Source organism: Vipera berus (assembly GCF_964194415.1).
Source record: "Vipera berus genome assembly, chromosome: 2".
Taxonomy (NCBI): Eukaryota; Metazoa; Chordata; class Lepidosauria; order Squamata; family Viperidae; genus Vipera; species Vipera berus.
The window spans coordinates 152,263,639-152,277,213 of NC_138203.1; the positions used below are offsets into that span (position 1 = coordinate 152,263,639).

General features: G+C 42.3%; 1 protein-coding gene across 3 annotated transcripts in view; it reads left to right on the top strand.

Annotated features, from left to right (window-relative positions):
• STAT2 (signal transducer and activator of transcription 2) overlaps window positions 1-13,245 on the top strand; it is a 39,151-nt gene extending 25,906 nt beyond the window's left edge. For all 3 annotated transcript variants that reach the window (XM_081320651.1, XM_081320652.1, XM_081320650.1), the window contains exons 14-24: window positions 2,248-2,304; window positions 4,289-4,372; window positions 6,079-6,177; window positions 6,931-7,066; window positions 7,425-7,474; window positions 7,567-7,673; window positions 8,625-8,764; window positions 9,817-10,005; window positions 10,916-10,970; window positions 11,954-12,075; window positions 12,275-13,245. In XM_081320651.1, the coding sequence (XP_081176777.1) occupies window positions 2,248-2,304; window positions 4,289-4,372; window positions 6,079-6,177; window positions 6,931-7,066; window positions 7,425-7,474; window positions 7,567-7,673; window positions 8,625-8,764; window positions 9,817-10,005; window positions 10,916-10,970; window positions 11,954-12,075; window positions 12,275-12,465 (1,230 nt within the window). In that variant the 3' untranslated portion in view covers window positions 12,466-13,245. The remainder of the gene's footprint in view (window positions 1-2,247; window positions 2,305-4,288; window positions 4,373-6,078; window positions 6,178-6,930; window positions 7,067-7,424; window positions 7,475-7,566; window positions 7,674-8,624; window positions 8,765-9,816; window positions 10,006-10,915; window positions 10,971-11,953; window positions 12,076-12,274) is intronic.
• Window positions 13,246-13,575: the final 330 nt, after the last annotated feature.

The window sequence follows — 13,575 nt, forward strand, 5'->3', positions numbered from 1 at the left end:
TATTACCATGTTTCTCCTTTTTATTCTTCCCCATGTCTTCATGCAGATTTTAATTTTTCCATAGTTACAGTTTAGTTGGGGGAGACGAAAGCGTGGTGAAAATTAGATTTTGTTTACTTGTATTTCTTTTATGCATCCTGTGAATCAGCCTTATTGAGTGAAAAGGGCCAGGGGAGTTCAGGTGCTAAAGCCATAAAAATTGAAGCTGAGCAGGGACAAAGGAGGAAAGGGCTCCTGCTGCTTCCAAACCACAACTGCAGTTGATCTCAGACCTGTGAGGGTCTTTTCTTCACTGTGGATCCCCTTTAGATACTGGTAGTCCTCAACTTACAACCACAGTTGAGCCAGAATTTCCGTTGCTAAGTGAGGCATTAAGTGAATTTTGGCCCATTTTACAATCTTTCTTGCCTCAATTGTTAAGTGAAACACTGCACTTGATAAGTTAGTACGTGCTTTTAAAATGCTGACTGAATCTAAGAGACTGCACATAGCACAATAATAATAAATGACACGTCAGATCAAAGAAAACCACATTTCTACAAACTAAAAATGGCAATAGCTTCCTTTTTGGGAGGCACTTCATCCCCTCTCCCTTTCCTTTTCTTCTGTCTAAGCTGTTGAGCCTGCTAACCAAAGCAGCATTGCGACACCTGAAATGTTACGCAACCTAAGAATCATATAAAGGTAGTCCTTGACTTATGACCACAATTGAGCCCAACTTTTCTGTTGTTAAGTGAGACATTTGTTAAGTGAGTTGTGCCCCATCTTATGACTTTTCTTGCCACAGTTGTTCAGTGAATTGCCGCAGTTGTTAAATTAGTAACCTGGTTTTTAAGTGAATCTGGCATCCCCATTGACTTCGCTTGTCAGAAAGCCACAAAAGGGGAATCACGTGACCGTGGGACTCTGCAACCACCATAAATATGAACCAGTTTGCCAAGCGTCTGAATTTTGATCATGTGATCATGAGGATGCTGGAAAGACGGTAACACTGAAAAATAATCCTAAGTGATTTTTTTTCAGTGCCGTTGTAATTTTGAACTGTCTCTAAACAAACTGTTGTAAGTCAAGGACTACCTGTATCTTTTGTAGCCACGGACCAGGGCCACAGACTCACAAGATTTAAGTCAAGATTTAAATCGTAACATTTCTGCAAGCCTTTACAGATGCTCTGTGATGACATCACAGGTTGAGACCCACTGAACTAGATCATAACAAAAGGACTGAATCGACAGCTGACTTGGGAGCTGCAGTTTGGGAGGAGGTGATAACACAGTAGCTGTTCCCTTCCTCTTGTACTGATTTCCCAACTTAGGTCCTGTCAGGCCCCCACCCATCCGGGTTGCTTGTTTTAGTAGGGAGTTCAGGTGGCTAAAATTTTGACCTATTGTTTATCTGGTTATTAAAAATCTAGTGTTTAACTATTTCAGGAAGTATGCTGTTCCAGTATCTGTTACTGTGGAAGCAAAGTGGCATTGCACATCAAAGCCCCAAATAATCTACAATCCTTCTTCTAAAAAGGTGTTAAAATAATGATGCTCTGATAAAAGTTGTGAGTCAGGAGCATACAAAGCAACCCCAGAGAACATTTGCTTTTCCATCTGCATAAATGAATGGTGCTGTGATTTTTTCCTATGCTTCAGCCTTTTATTTAAGTAATCTTTTAAAGCAATGTTGAACATTCAACATGCAAGAGTAGAAGTTGAGGAGAAGCTGAAATTGGTGAAAAAAACCCAAAATGATTTTGAAAGACATGCTTCTGATCTCACACAAGCACATCAGCTTTCTGCTATTCATTAAAGTAAGGACATCTTTTTCCAGATGTTCTATGTTAGTCTGTAAGAGAAACCCCATTGCTGCAAAAGTTGCATTAAAAGATGTTCAGCATCAGTGATTCATTTATTTTAAAGCAGCTGCATATTTTTTTTCAAGCTTACCTGGAGGACTAAAAAGATCAGGATGCTTCAGTGAACAGCAGAGAGGTGCTGTGCTTGCACAAGAAGTCCAGCGTTTTTTAAAAACTATTTTCTAAGTGGTCACAATCATAGAAACTAGGTTTTTTTTCTGATAAGCCCTTTTGTTCATACAACTGAGTAGGATGATAAGTATCTCTTTGAAAAGAACCTGTTGAAGTGATGCATTTGGAAGGCAGTAAATTGGAGAAGATTCAGCAATATATTGATTTGGTTTGATGTGCTCTCTGTTCCTTTTCAGTCTTATTAATAAAAATTCTCTTCTCTTTTCAAGACGCTGAAAGAGCAGAAAGTCTCTGGTGCAGGGAAAGGCAACAAAGGGATTAGCGAGGTGAGATTTCAGTTAGACAACAGGTGATGGTTTATTAGTGTAAAGATACCCTACATTACTTGTGGACCTGACCATAGATTTGGGCTTAATAATACCCAGAGGCTGTGTTATCCCCAGAAAATGTTAAGGATCTGCTTCTCGAGGTGGTAGAGCAAGCTTAAAGATTGGAAAATACGTCTCAAGTTAAAAATGAGGAATAATTGCAAATTCCAGTACTTCACTGATCTTTGGCCCCATTGCTTGCACTTCTGTTTATTTATATTCATTTGTGTATAATATTTTTCGCTAAAGTAAAATTCCCTTCAAATAAGGCTCTATTCCTTCATGCAATTTTCTTGGAAGTGGTATTGCCTTCTTCCAGGTTGATTTTCAACTTCCCAATATATCCTAAGGCCTGGGAGTCCCTTATTCAGATATAAACCAAGCTTTGTTTTTTATGCTGTGGGAAGCTTATTTATTCTTACTTTGGAGGTTCTGGAGTAGGTGATGTATAAATCTGCGTATATAGGTAGTCCATGATCTATGGCCATTTAGTCAGCAACTGTTCCAAGCTACCAGGGTACAGAAAGAATGGTGGTTACTAACAGTCTTCAGAGTTCTGGCTGTCCCAATACCCCATGATCACATTTATTTTATTTTATTTATTTTTAATTCCATTTATATCCCGCCCTTCTCCGAAGACTCAGGGCGGCTTACAAGCTTAGCAGTAGCCTAATAATCATGATCTGGGTGCTTGGCAATCCATTCACACTTAAAATTGGTTGTCAAGCACCCTATGATCACATGTTTGCCATTTGCAGCCTTCTCTTCTGGCTTCTCTCTGCCTAGAAAGTCAGTGGAGAAATTAGCAGGGAAGGTTTCAAGTCACCAGGATAAGCTCAACCACCCCCACCTCTTCCCCTCAGCATCTCTGTGCTTACACCAGTCATTCAAATGCTGTAAGGTCTTGCCTCAGCTATCTATTCAGGAAAGCATGACTCCTGAAACAAGTGTTATTTCAGGAGGATCTTTCACTGAGAGAATGTGATTGCAGAGAAGCCAGTTCCCCTATGAAAACGTTAAACTAATTCCGAATTGTTCAACCCCCATCCCAACACCCCAGTCCATCAGGGACCAATCCGCAGGCATGAAGGTGTTTTGAGAACTCCGTGACGAAAAGGTGATAACAAAGTGTCTTCTTGGCACCGCAACCTTGGTAGCAGGCTGAAACCGGCCAGAAAGGAGTCCATCCAGATGGGCCTGGCAGCCCATTCCCCCCTCCCTGTTTCCCACATTGACTAATACAGGGGTGTCAAACTGCCAACCCGCGGGCCAGACGCATCACAACGAAACCACGCCCACCCCGTTGCCGGCAATGGGGAAAAAGTTCCGATATGTCGCGCGACGTCACATGACATCGCGAATTTGACATGTCTGGACTAATACATCAAAACGAAAGCAACAAATTCTTCAAACCCCAACTAGCCATCCTCCTTCCCCCTGGAATGGCAACGTTCCAACAGGGACCTGACGCATACCCTCCCTAAACTGTGCCTCCCACCTGGCAGCAGCCATTTTTACCTGCCTGCAGGCCTGGTAAACTTCTTACCAACTCGCAACTTTTTACCAACTCCCCCACTTACTTCGGTGGTGGGAAACCATCAAGAAACTGCCTTACCTAACGGCCATGGCATTCGATGATAGGACACCAACCAGGATTGCAGGGATTGGCATTGCTAAGCAATGTAGTTGCACTTTAGGACCACTTTGCTTGGCGATGGAAATTGTGCTTCTAATTGCCATTATAAGGTGAGGAATCCCTATACTGGTTTCTTTACCTATTTGAATGTATAAACACAACGTGTCACCCGCTAAACAGAACATATTTCTTATAAAGGGGATTCTTGTAAGTTTGTGTTGCAGTAAAACCTGAAAGCATAGCACACAGTAGTCTCAGCAGGTCTGATCAGCCTTTGTTCATTTTCTCCTGGGGTTTGGCTGATAGGGATCATTGCCGGTCACTGAAGAATTGCACATTATCACTTTCACCATGGACTACTGCTATCAAGGTATCGAGTGCCAGCTGCAGGTAAGAGAATCTTGCTAATTCCATTAAACATAGGAGGGGAAGGCAGCTGTACTATTATTATTACTTCATGTGGCATGGAGGCGACGTAGGCTGAATTTGGGGAGACCCTGGTTAACTAGGTTCTCCTCTGATCTGTTTCTGATCAGTGATGGCATAAGATGCATCCTTTCGACTCAGTGGTTATAAAACCAAATGACTCAACATTTGTTCTTCTTATGAGATGGGCAGCTATATAAACTTGATGTACAGATAATGCCTGAGTTGCAAACGTTCACTTAGCGAATGTTCAAAATTATGCGATAAACGCCCCCTTAGTGTTTACGAACAAGTCTCGAAATTATGAATGTTGCAGCACCATGGCAGTTGTTCACCCTTACTAACGACCACAGAGGCACTGCAACGTTCACCCTGGCTATACCCTTCTTCCCCCCCCCACCCCCCGCCAGGTTTCCATAGACACTGTGGATACTCACCTTGTGAAGGTCTAGAGAGCCTTTGTTTCTTGGCCTGTTTGGCTGCTTCAGGCCTTTGGTGCATTTGCAGAGAATGGAGGCCTAAAGTACCGCAAGATCACTTGAGAACAGTAGCACGAAATCTCACACTACTGATCTCACTTGAGCTCATGGTACTTTAGGCCTCTGTTCATTGCAAACAGAGGCTTGGAAGCGGCAAAGGGCTTTGTAAACGGAGGAAAGGCTTGAAACTTCGAAGCCTACCTTCCATTTGCAAAGCCTTTTGCCATTTTTGTAAAAAGTCTTTGATGCCGAGAACAGAGTCCCAGATTGATGCCCGTGTTACTCCCTGCTTCCGTTCTCAGCCACAAAGGCTTTTCCTCAAGTACATTTTGTGTGGAGACTGGAAGCCTGAAGTCCTGCGAGATCACAGCTTCCAGAAGCTTCCAGTCTCAGCGCCCAAAGTGTTTGCAAGCTGGCCGGATGCTTTGAGGTAGAATTTTCGCTGACCCAAAGCCTCCCGTCAGCTTGCAAACATTTTGCATGGAGACTGGAAGCTTTTGGGCGCTGTGATCTTGTGCGGTGGAGAGGCTGAAGAGGAGACAGCTTGCTAGATCTTCGCAAGGTAAGTGACCCGGCGCAGTAGGATGTGGGGGGGAAGCAATTGTGGGGGGCATGAGGTATCTCAGTGGGGGGGAGGCTTTGGGTGGTCTGAAGCAGGTGGCCTGCTCCATCACTAGGCTCCCATGGCCTTCCCCACCCTTAGATACCTCATGTGCACTTAACGAACCGCGCATTTATTAGCAAATGCGTTGTGGGCGAAAGCAGGGAGTGATAAGGTACACCCTTCATGCCTACGAATCCTTACCAATGGAATGGGCAGGCTCCATTACGTTCGTGACTCAAGGACTACCTGTATAAACAAACATTATCACCTATTTTCTGTATGAATCTAAATTTCTAGACTTTTTTTAATATGAAGGAGAAATTAAAATATCTTACTAACTCTTGAAATAACTATCATCTTCTGCATTGCCACTACACTGCCCCTTCTCCAAAAGACTGCTGAGTACCTAAGAACCTGGGATGACTATAATCCATTGTGATTGGAATTGTGTCTGCACATCTTGCTTTCCTGCCACTGAATGGACTTACCAATACAGCAATAAGTCTTTGGTAGTGTACAATGTCCTGGAGTATCTTTGCGGTGCGTTTGTATTGATTCCTTCTTTTCCAACCTTTTTTCATCATCAGACATCGACCTTGCCTGTGGTGATTGTTTCCAATGCCAACCAGATCTCCAGCGCTTGGGCTTCCATTTTATGGTTTATTACGCTCAGCACAGATACTAAGGTAAGAACCTGTTTTCTTACAGCTGTTTCTCGGAAGTGGGCATTATTGTTTTCTTACCACTTGTATTGGAACCAACTTTTCTCTGCTTTGGATGGGGAAGGCCTCTCATTCTGCTTGCATAAATCACTAGTTCTAGGTGTTCTCTGGAGGAATCATTTCTCTCATGCTTCCCTCTTGTATGCAGTTCAAGAACACCGAAATCAACTGAAAAGGTTCTGCTTAACTTCCACGTCTGAAAACTTTCTTTGGTAGCACCTCCCCTCAGGATCTCTGTTTCTAGAATCATATAAATGAGAGTAGGGAGCCTAATAGAAGAATGATGTTCTTGAGGGCAAGTTTCATTCTTTGTTGATGTCCACTTGTCCTCCAGCAGCTAGCTACTGTGCCAGACATACAGTATATGGCAGGATACCATCACTTTGGGGGTGGAAAGTAACATCTATTTTTATCTCACAACATTTAACCTCTCCAAAGTCTGAGTTTAAAGCAACCCTCCTAATCTAATTTTCCCCCGGTCATATAAGAGAAAGGTCTCATAAGGCTGAGGTCACAGAACTTTCTAGAAGAAACTGATAAGAAAAGGTTGCAAAAAGCTAGTCTGTAATCCCAGTTTCTTTGGACAGCCCAAGGGGATGAATTATGTCTCTAAAACTGTTCCTCGTATGTATTCCCTGGGGAGCCTTTGCACGCATAGAACAATTTAAAATAAAACGAAGTGCCCGATTAATGCTTTTTTTTCCCTCCCCTTCCTAGAACCAACTGTTTTTCTCCAACCCACCAGCTGCCACCTGGGCCCAGCTTTCCACTGTATTGTCCTGGCAATTCTCAGCAGCCACTGAGCAAGGCCTGAACATCCAACAGCTCAAAATGCTGGGAGAAAAACTCTGTGGTAAATTGGGAAATTTTGTCCATAGGGAGATGAAGCAGGGATTTCACTGACATGGACAGGTCTGGGTTGAAAGTCCTGCCAGGGCTTATTCTGTCTCTGACTTTTTAGCAGAGAGGTTTAGGCAAAATGGGCATTTATAAATGGTCAAGAGCTGGGAATGTAAAATCAGAATTAATTCATGCCTGATTCATTGGAGAACTGTGTCCAAGGTCTTCAATTCTGCTTCCCAGCAGTTTTCATTCTCCTTGTAAAGTGAGACAAGAATATCACTGTTGTAAGAAATAACGTTCTGCTCAGGTTCATATCCTTATCAAGTTAGTTGTATGGTTTTTCTCCTTACTTTTTCTTCCCATCAAAGGGCCAGGTGTGAACTCACAGAGTACCATCACATGGGACCGGTTCTCAAAGGTAAGCAGTTCTCCCCGAAACAGCTTCCCAGAGGTTGTTTGCTGTCCAGCTACTAGCCTCCTCATTTATCTGTCATCTTTTTTTTTCTCCAGGAAGCAACTCTCAGCACCCCGAAGGAGAATAATTTCAGCTTCTGGACCTGGATTGATGGAATCCTATTGCTGATTCAAGAGCATCTGCTTCAGCTCTGGAACAAAGAGTAATGATTGGGGAGAAAGGGAAAGTGATAAAAATGAGGACATCTGGATTATTCCTAGCCTTTGGGGGAGACACCAAATCATACACAGATAGTCCTCAACTGGCAACAGTTTAGCGACCGTTCGACGTTACAGTGGCATTGAAAAAAGTGACTTGTGGCCATTTTTCACACTGGCAACTCTCTCCATGGTCACATGATCAAAATTTAGATGCTTGGCAAGTGACTCATATTTATGACCGTTGTAATCTCCCAGGGCCAAGTGATCACCTTTCGGGACCTTCTTTACAAGCAAAGTCAATGGGGAAGCCAGATTAACTTAACAAGTGTCTTTCTAACTTAACAATTGCAGTGATTCGTTTAACAACTGAGGCAAGAAAGGTCATACAGTGGGGCAAAGCTCATTTAACTGTTTTACTTAGCACCGGACATTTGGGGATCAATTGTGGTTGTAAGTTGAGGACTATCTGTATTACTTGTTTGGGAGACAGTCCCACATATTGGGGTAGTAGCAGCATCTCTCCTGGATTTGGGAAGAGAATTTCGTAACTCTATCTTGGAAGGCTGGGGATACAGCTTTTTCCCATGGTTTTCAACACCACTGTTCTTCAACCTTGGCAACTTTAAGACATGTGGAATTCATCTCTCAGAATTCCCCAGCTAGGATGCTGGCTTGGGACTTGTGGGAGATGAAGTCCACATACTTTAAAGTTGCCAGTTATTAAAAAAACAAAAACCTGTCTTATGACCTTAACTGAGATTGCAGAAGCCAGGAAAAGAGCACAGTGTTTAGGGTTTTTTGCCTGGAACAGCAAAAACATCGTGACTCTGCAAGTAGGAAACAGGGTTTGAAAAGAAGCAGTGAGGAAGAGATGAAACCAAAGCTGTTAGAAAGCAAGGGAGAATCAGTAGCTTTTCCTGATATATATCTTTCCCATTCCCAAATTTGACTAGACTCATCATGGGATTTGTGAGCCGCAAATACGAACAGCGTTTGCTGAAGAAGAAAAGAGCGGGCACCTTCCTAATACGTTTCAGTGAGAGCACCTCCAGTGGTGGCATCACCTTTACCTGGGTAGACTTTAACAAGGAGGGTGAGTTTTTGGATTCCTATCTTACCTTTCATCATCTTCAGTGATGCCCTAGAAAATAGCTTATCCCAGTTTATTAAGCTTTGGCCTGAAAATAGACAAGGATTTTTCAAACTGCACTAAGAATCGTAGGGTTCCTTAAAACTTGATGGGGTTCTGTAAAAGACTGAGGGCAATTTTTTTTTTAAAAAAAGAAGTCACTCAGAAACAGCCAATTTTCTATCATTAGACGTTTGTCCCTTTAATTTTTTTTAAAAAAAAATCATCTCCAAAGTTAAAATACAGAAAAAAAGGAAAAAAAAGACAACTGAGACCAAAACAACAAAACAAAAAACAATAATAAATAATATTTGTATAACAAATAAATATATCGTTAACATTAACATTCAATTTAAAATGTCCGGCCTTATTGAATGCTGAAAAATATATTTCAAATATCTGATACGTTCCCCACCCCACTTGCATAACAGGTCTACAACTAGTTATTATTTTCTCATCTATGTTTACTGAAATACTGTGGTACATAAAAAGATGTCACTAAGGTGGAAATCTTTTGTCCATCTATCAAGTCGACCCACCATCTATTCACTTAAAAGAAAAGAGTTAACAGGTAACCTCCAAAACAAAAAGAATCTTCAAAGCCCTCGTGAAGGTGAGAACAATTAACCAGTGGAATGGCTTCCCTTCAGACGTTGTGGCTGCTCCATCACTGGAGATTTTTAAGAAGAGATTGGACAGCTATTTGTTGGGAATGTTATGTAGGACAGGGGTGTCAAACTGCCGGCCCGCAGGCCAGACGCTTTACGTGGAAGCCGCGCCCACCCCATTGCCGGCAATGGCAAAACAGTCCCGATACGTCACACGGCGTCGCTTGTTTGACATGTCTGGTATAGGATCTCTTGCTTGAGCAGAGGGTTGGACTGGATAGAAGACCTTCAAGGTCCCTTCTTCCAACTCTGTTCTGTTATCCTGAATCCCTCCTCTCATCAAGCGCGCAGCCTCCCAGATTCAAATTTCAGGATGGTAACAGAAATCTCTCCATATCATTTTTGCAGGTACTCCTGAGTTCTATTCAGTTGAGCCCTACACCAGGAAAGAGCTGGAGTTCCTTTCCCTACCTGATATCATCCGAGACTACCAACTCCTGGCTAAGGAGGTCATCCCAGACAATCCACTCCTCTACCTGTATCCTGACACTCCACGGGATGAAGCTTTCGGCTCTTATTACAAAAAACGCCAGAAAGGTATTAGCGGCTGGCAGTTTCTCCTTAGGCATTCTCCACCAGGACTCTTATTAGCTGAGCTGCATTCTTCCATGGATGAGTTTATATGTATTCTGATATTTCCAGAATTGCTGTATATGGGAGTTGATATTTAGTAAATGAATTTTTTTGGATAGGGAAGGTTTAAAGTACATTTTGTCAGATGGATGGTGATGATGATGGATTATGATGATACGTTACAGAGCAACCTAAATTGTTCCGGAGGGTTTACAATTTCAAGGAGGCAAAGACAGATGATGCCTCAGATATACAAGCGATGCTCTCTTGGCATGGGAAACAAGTAGTAAATATGGGCTCTTTCTTTGTCATGCAAATTTCAACAGTGGAAGCAAAAGATTCACCTTTCCACGTGGCATTTCCATCAGAGTTCTTCTGAAGTATTCATGCTATCCTGAATAAAATGATAGTGCAAACATTTATCTCCATCATAAGGATATGCATTTGAGGAATTTTTTCCAGTATTCTATCGGGTAATGGTTGTGCAGTGTTCGGGCATTTCACTATCCATTTCATATATTTGTTTGTTTGGATCCTGCCTTTATTTTTATTTTTCTTACAAAAAACTCAAGGCAGCAAACATACCAAACACACCTCCCTCCTCTTGTGTCCCCCAGAACAACAAGCCCATGAGCTGGGTTCAGCTGAGGCAGAGAGAGGCTGGCCCAAAGCCACCCAGCTGGCTTTCATGGCTAAGGCGGGACTTGAACTTACAGGCTCCTTGTTTCTAGCCTGGTGACTTAACCACTGTCATGAACAAGCTCTCTGTCAAGGAAGCTATGAAGGAAATTCTGTGAAATCTGGTGCGAGGATTGTAAAGTATTGGTAGTTGTTGCTGCTTCTCTGTCCTTCATAGCCTGTCCTTTCTTTCCAGTAAGCACAACGGAACAAAGAAGATACTTGAACCGTCGCCTGATCAGAGTCTCTGCGTGAGCAATACCTTCTTTCTTTCTTTCTTTCTTTCTTTCTTTCTTTCTTTCTTTCTTTCTTTCTTTCTTTCTTTCTTTCTTTCTTTCTTTCTTTCTTTCTTTCTTTCTTTCTTTCTTTCTTTCTTTCTTTCTTTCTTTCTTTCCTGCTTTAAGCAGGTGATCGTAATTGTCTTGTGCATCACTCCCCAACTGTTTTTGGTTCATCTGAATCCAGCATTCTAGTGCGGTCCCACTTCTCATGGGCTCTGTATCTCCCGATAGATGTGAGACGCTGGGCTAAAGTGGGAATCCTGTTTCCTCTCGCTGGATTAAAGGCCTTTTTACAAAGGCCTTAACTTGGATCCAGAGTAATGCAAGTAGACAGCGCTTCTCATGGAGTTACTTTCTTTCTTCTTGCCCCCCACTCCTAAATGGGATTAAAATAAAAAAATAAAATAAAAAATAAACCATCCCTCAGCTTTTTGAGGCAGTTTTGACTAGAGGAGAGAATCATCAGGAAAGGAAAGTTCAGGAAAGGAAATAGGTCTTCTTGTTTATGGAACTCCTTCCTGATGTTATATGTCCTGCACAGCCTTTGGGTTGTGTTCTTCCCTAGCTTAGCTAACCCTTCTGTCCTTAAACCTAGCTAGGTGGGCACCTTCGGAATGGAACGGGGCGTTCCCCTATCAAGCTATTGTTGCTTGTGCCTTTCACTCAGGGAGGGGCTATCTCAAAGTCTTTTTAGGAAAACTGGTTGATGGGGGGGTCAAACACCTGAGCACAGCTTTCAAAAATTGGAGAAATGAAATCTGAGCTGATTGCCTCAGTCTTATGTAAAAAAAAAGATTTTAAGAGGTTTCAGCTGAACCTCTTTAGCGAGAGAGTTCCCCAACTTGGGTGCCGTGGCAGAGAACACGATGTCCTCTCATCCCAGTTATGGATGTTGCTGAAGGTGGTGGAATGCTTCTTTTTTTCCCTTTCTCCTTTAATTCATCTCCGTCTAGGCAACCAGGAGAGAGTCAGACACCAGATGTAAAGGAGCTCCCCCCTAGAAGCAATGAGTTGGTCGCTGATGAACCGGGGAATCCTGAGTATAAACTGGAGGATGTTCTGATTGCCAAGGAAGGTAAGTAATGGATCTGGGCCCTCTTAAGTTGGGCAACTGTTATCCCAGAAGTAATCCTTTTTTTTTGAGACTATGGTTGCAGGATTCTCTTTGTTCGTTCGTTTCCATTTTCCCTCTTTCCTTTTGGATTTCTCTCATTTGTCTTTCTGATTTTAGTTCGGCTGATTTGCTCTCTCTTCTTTTCTTTTTTTTTTCTTAGATCCTTTTCTTTTCCAGTTAAATGAAGAGCAGCAACTGCTCCAGGAACCTTCCAACTTCCTTGAGATTCCACAGCTGCGTGTGGATGACCCAGTTTTCCAGTGTCTGCTTCCTCTCGACAATACAAGCAATGGCATTTCTGGGAATGATATTGAGGATTTAATGAATGATTATGCTAAGGTAGAGATATAGGTCTGTAGGTCCGATCCCTTCATATTTTTGTGTAAACCAAGGAGTAATTAGGTTTTAGTTGTAAAATGAATATAAAAAGAGCAGAAGACCCACAACATAAGTGAATTTAGCTGGCAGCCATAGTTTTGTATTTTTACTTTTTATTTTTTTTATTCATCAGATTGATATGTCTGCCCATCTCTGGGCAGAGTTTCTACTACCCAGCAGAAATATATTCAAAGTGGCTTCTGAGAGAAATGCCAAGATTATTTCCTAAAGACAGACACATAAACACATACACACACTTAATTCTCTACATGTCCTTTATTTCCCCCCCCCCCCATTCTTTCTTGCCTATAATATACAATCAAGGGCATTGACTCATATAGGAAAAAAAATACTTGGACTTCCAAAAGACTTACATGTTGACTGACTCTTGATTATAGTTGGACCAGGTAAAGAAATCTTCATTTTGAGTTTAAGGTGTTTGCAAAAAGCCAGTTTGGGAAAAGGAAATATAATTTACTAGAATCTAGAAAAGTAGTGGAAAAAAGATACCCAGAAATGTAAAAACAATGTGCTCATTCAGTTAATTGGGTAAGCTGGGGACCTTTTGAATTAATGGCTCAGTATCCATCCAGTTTATTAGCAGGTGTGTTTGTTTGAAAAATAACATATCATAGTTGTTGTTTGCTAGAATTAGAGTTACCACGACAGTAATCAATGACGTAATACTGAGCTTTCATTTCTGTTTGTCTTGCCTCTCAGTTGTAAATTTGTAAATAAAAAGATGCTACAAAATATGCCTTCTGTCTGCATCCTTTATGGGAAGCTGGCCCAGTCAAGCTGCTCTGGAATTTCCCTTCATTTGGAGAAGTGGCAAGGATCAACCTGATCAAACTGTACTTTGGAAAAGACACCTAGAGCAGGGGTGTCAAACTCAATTTCATTGAGGGCCACATCAGCATTGCAGTTGCCCTTGGGGGGGCAGATGGGTGTTACCAGGGTGGGTGAGGTCTACTGGGTAGGCGTGACTGGAGTGTGTGTGGCCTACTGGGTGGGCATGGCCAGCTGTACATTGTGTCAAGGGTGCCTATGGGGGCCTGGTCAGGAGTGCGACAGATCTGAGGG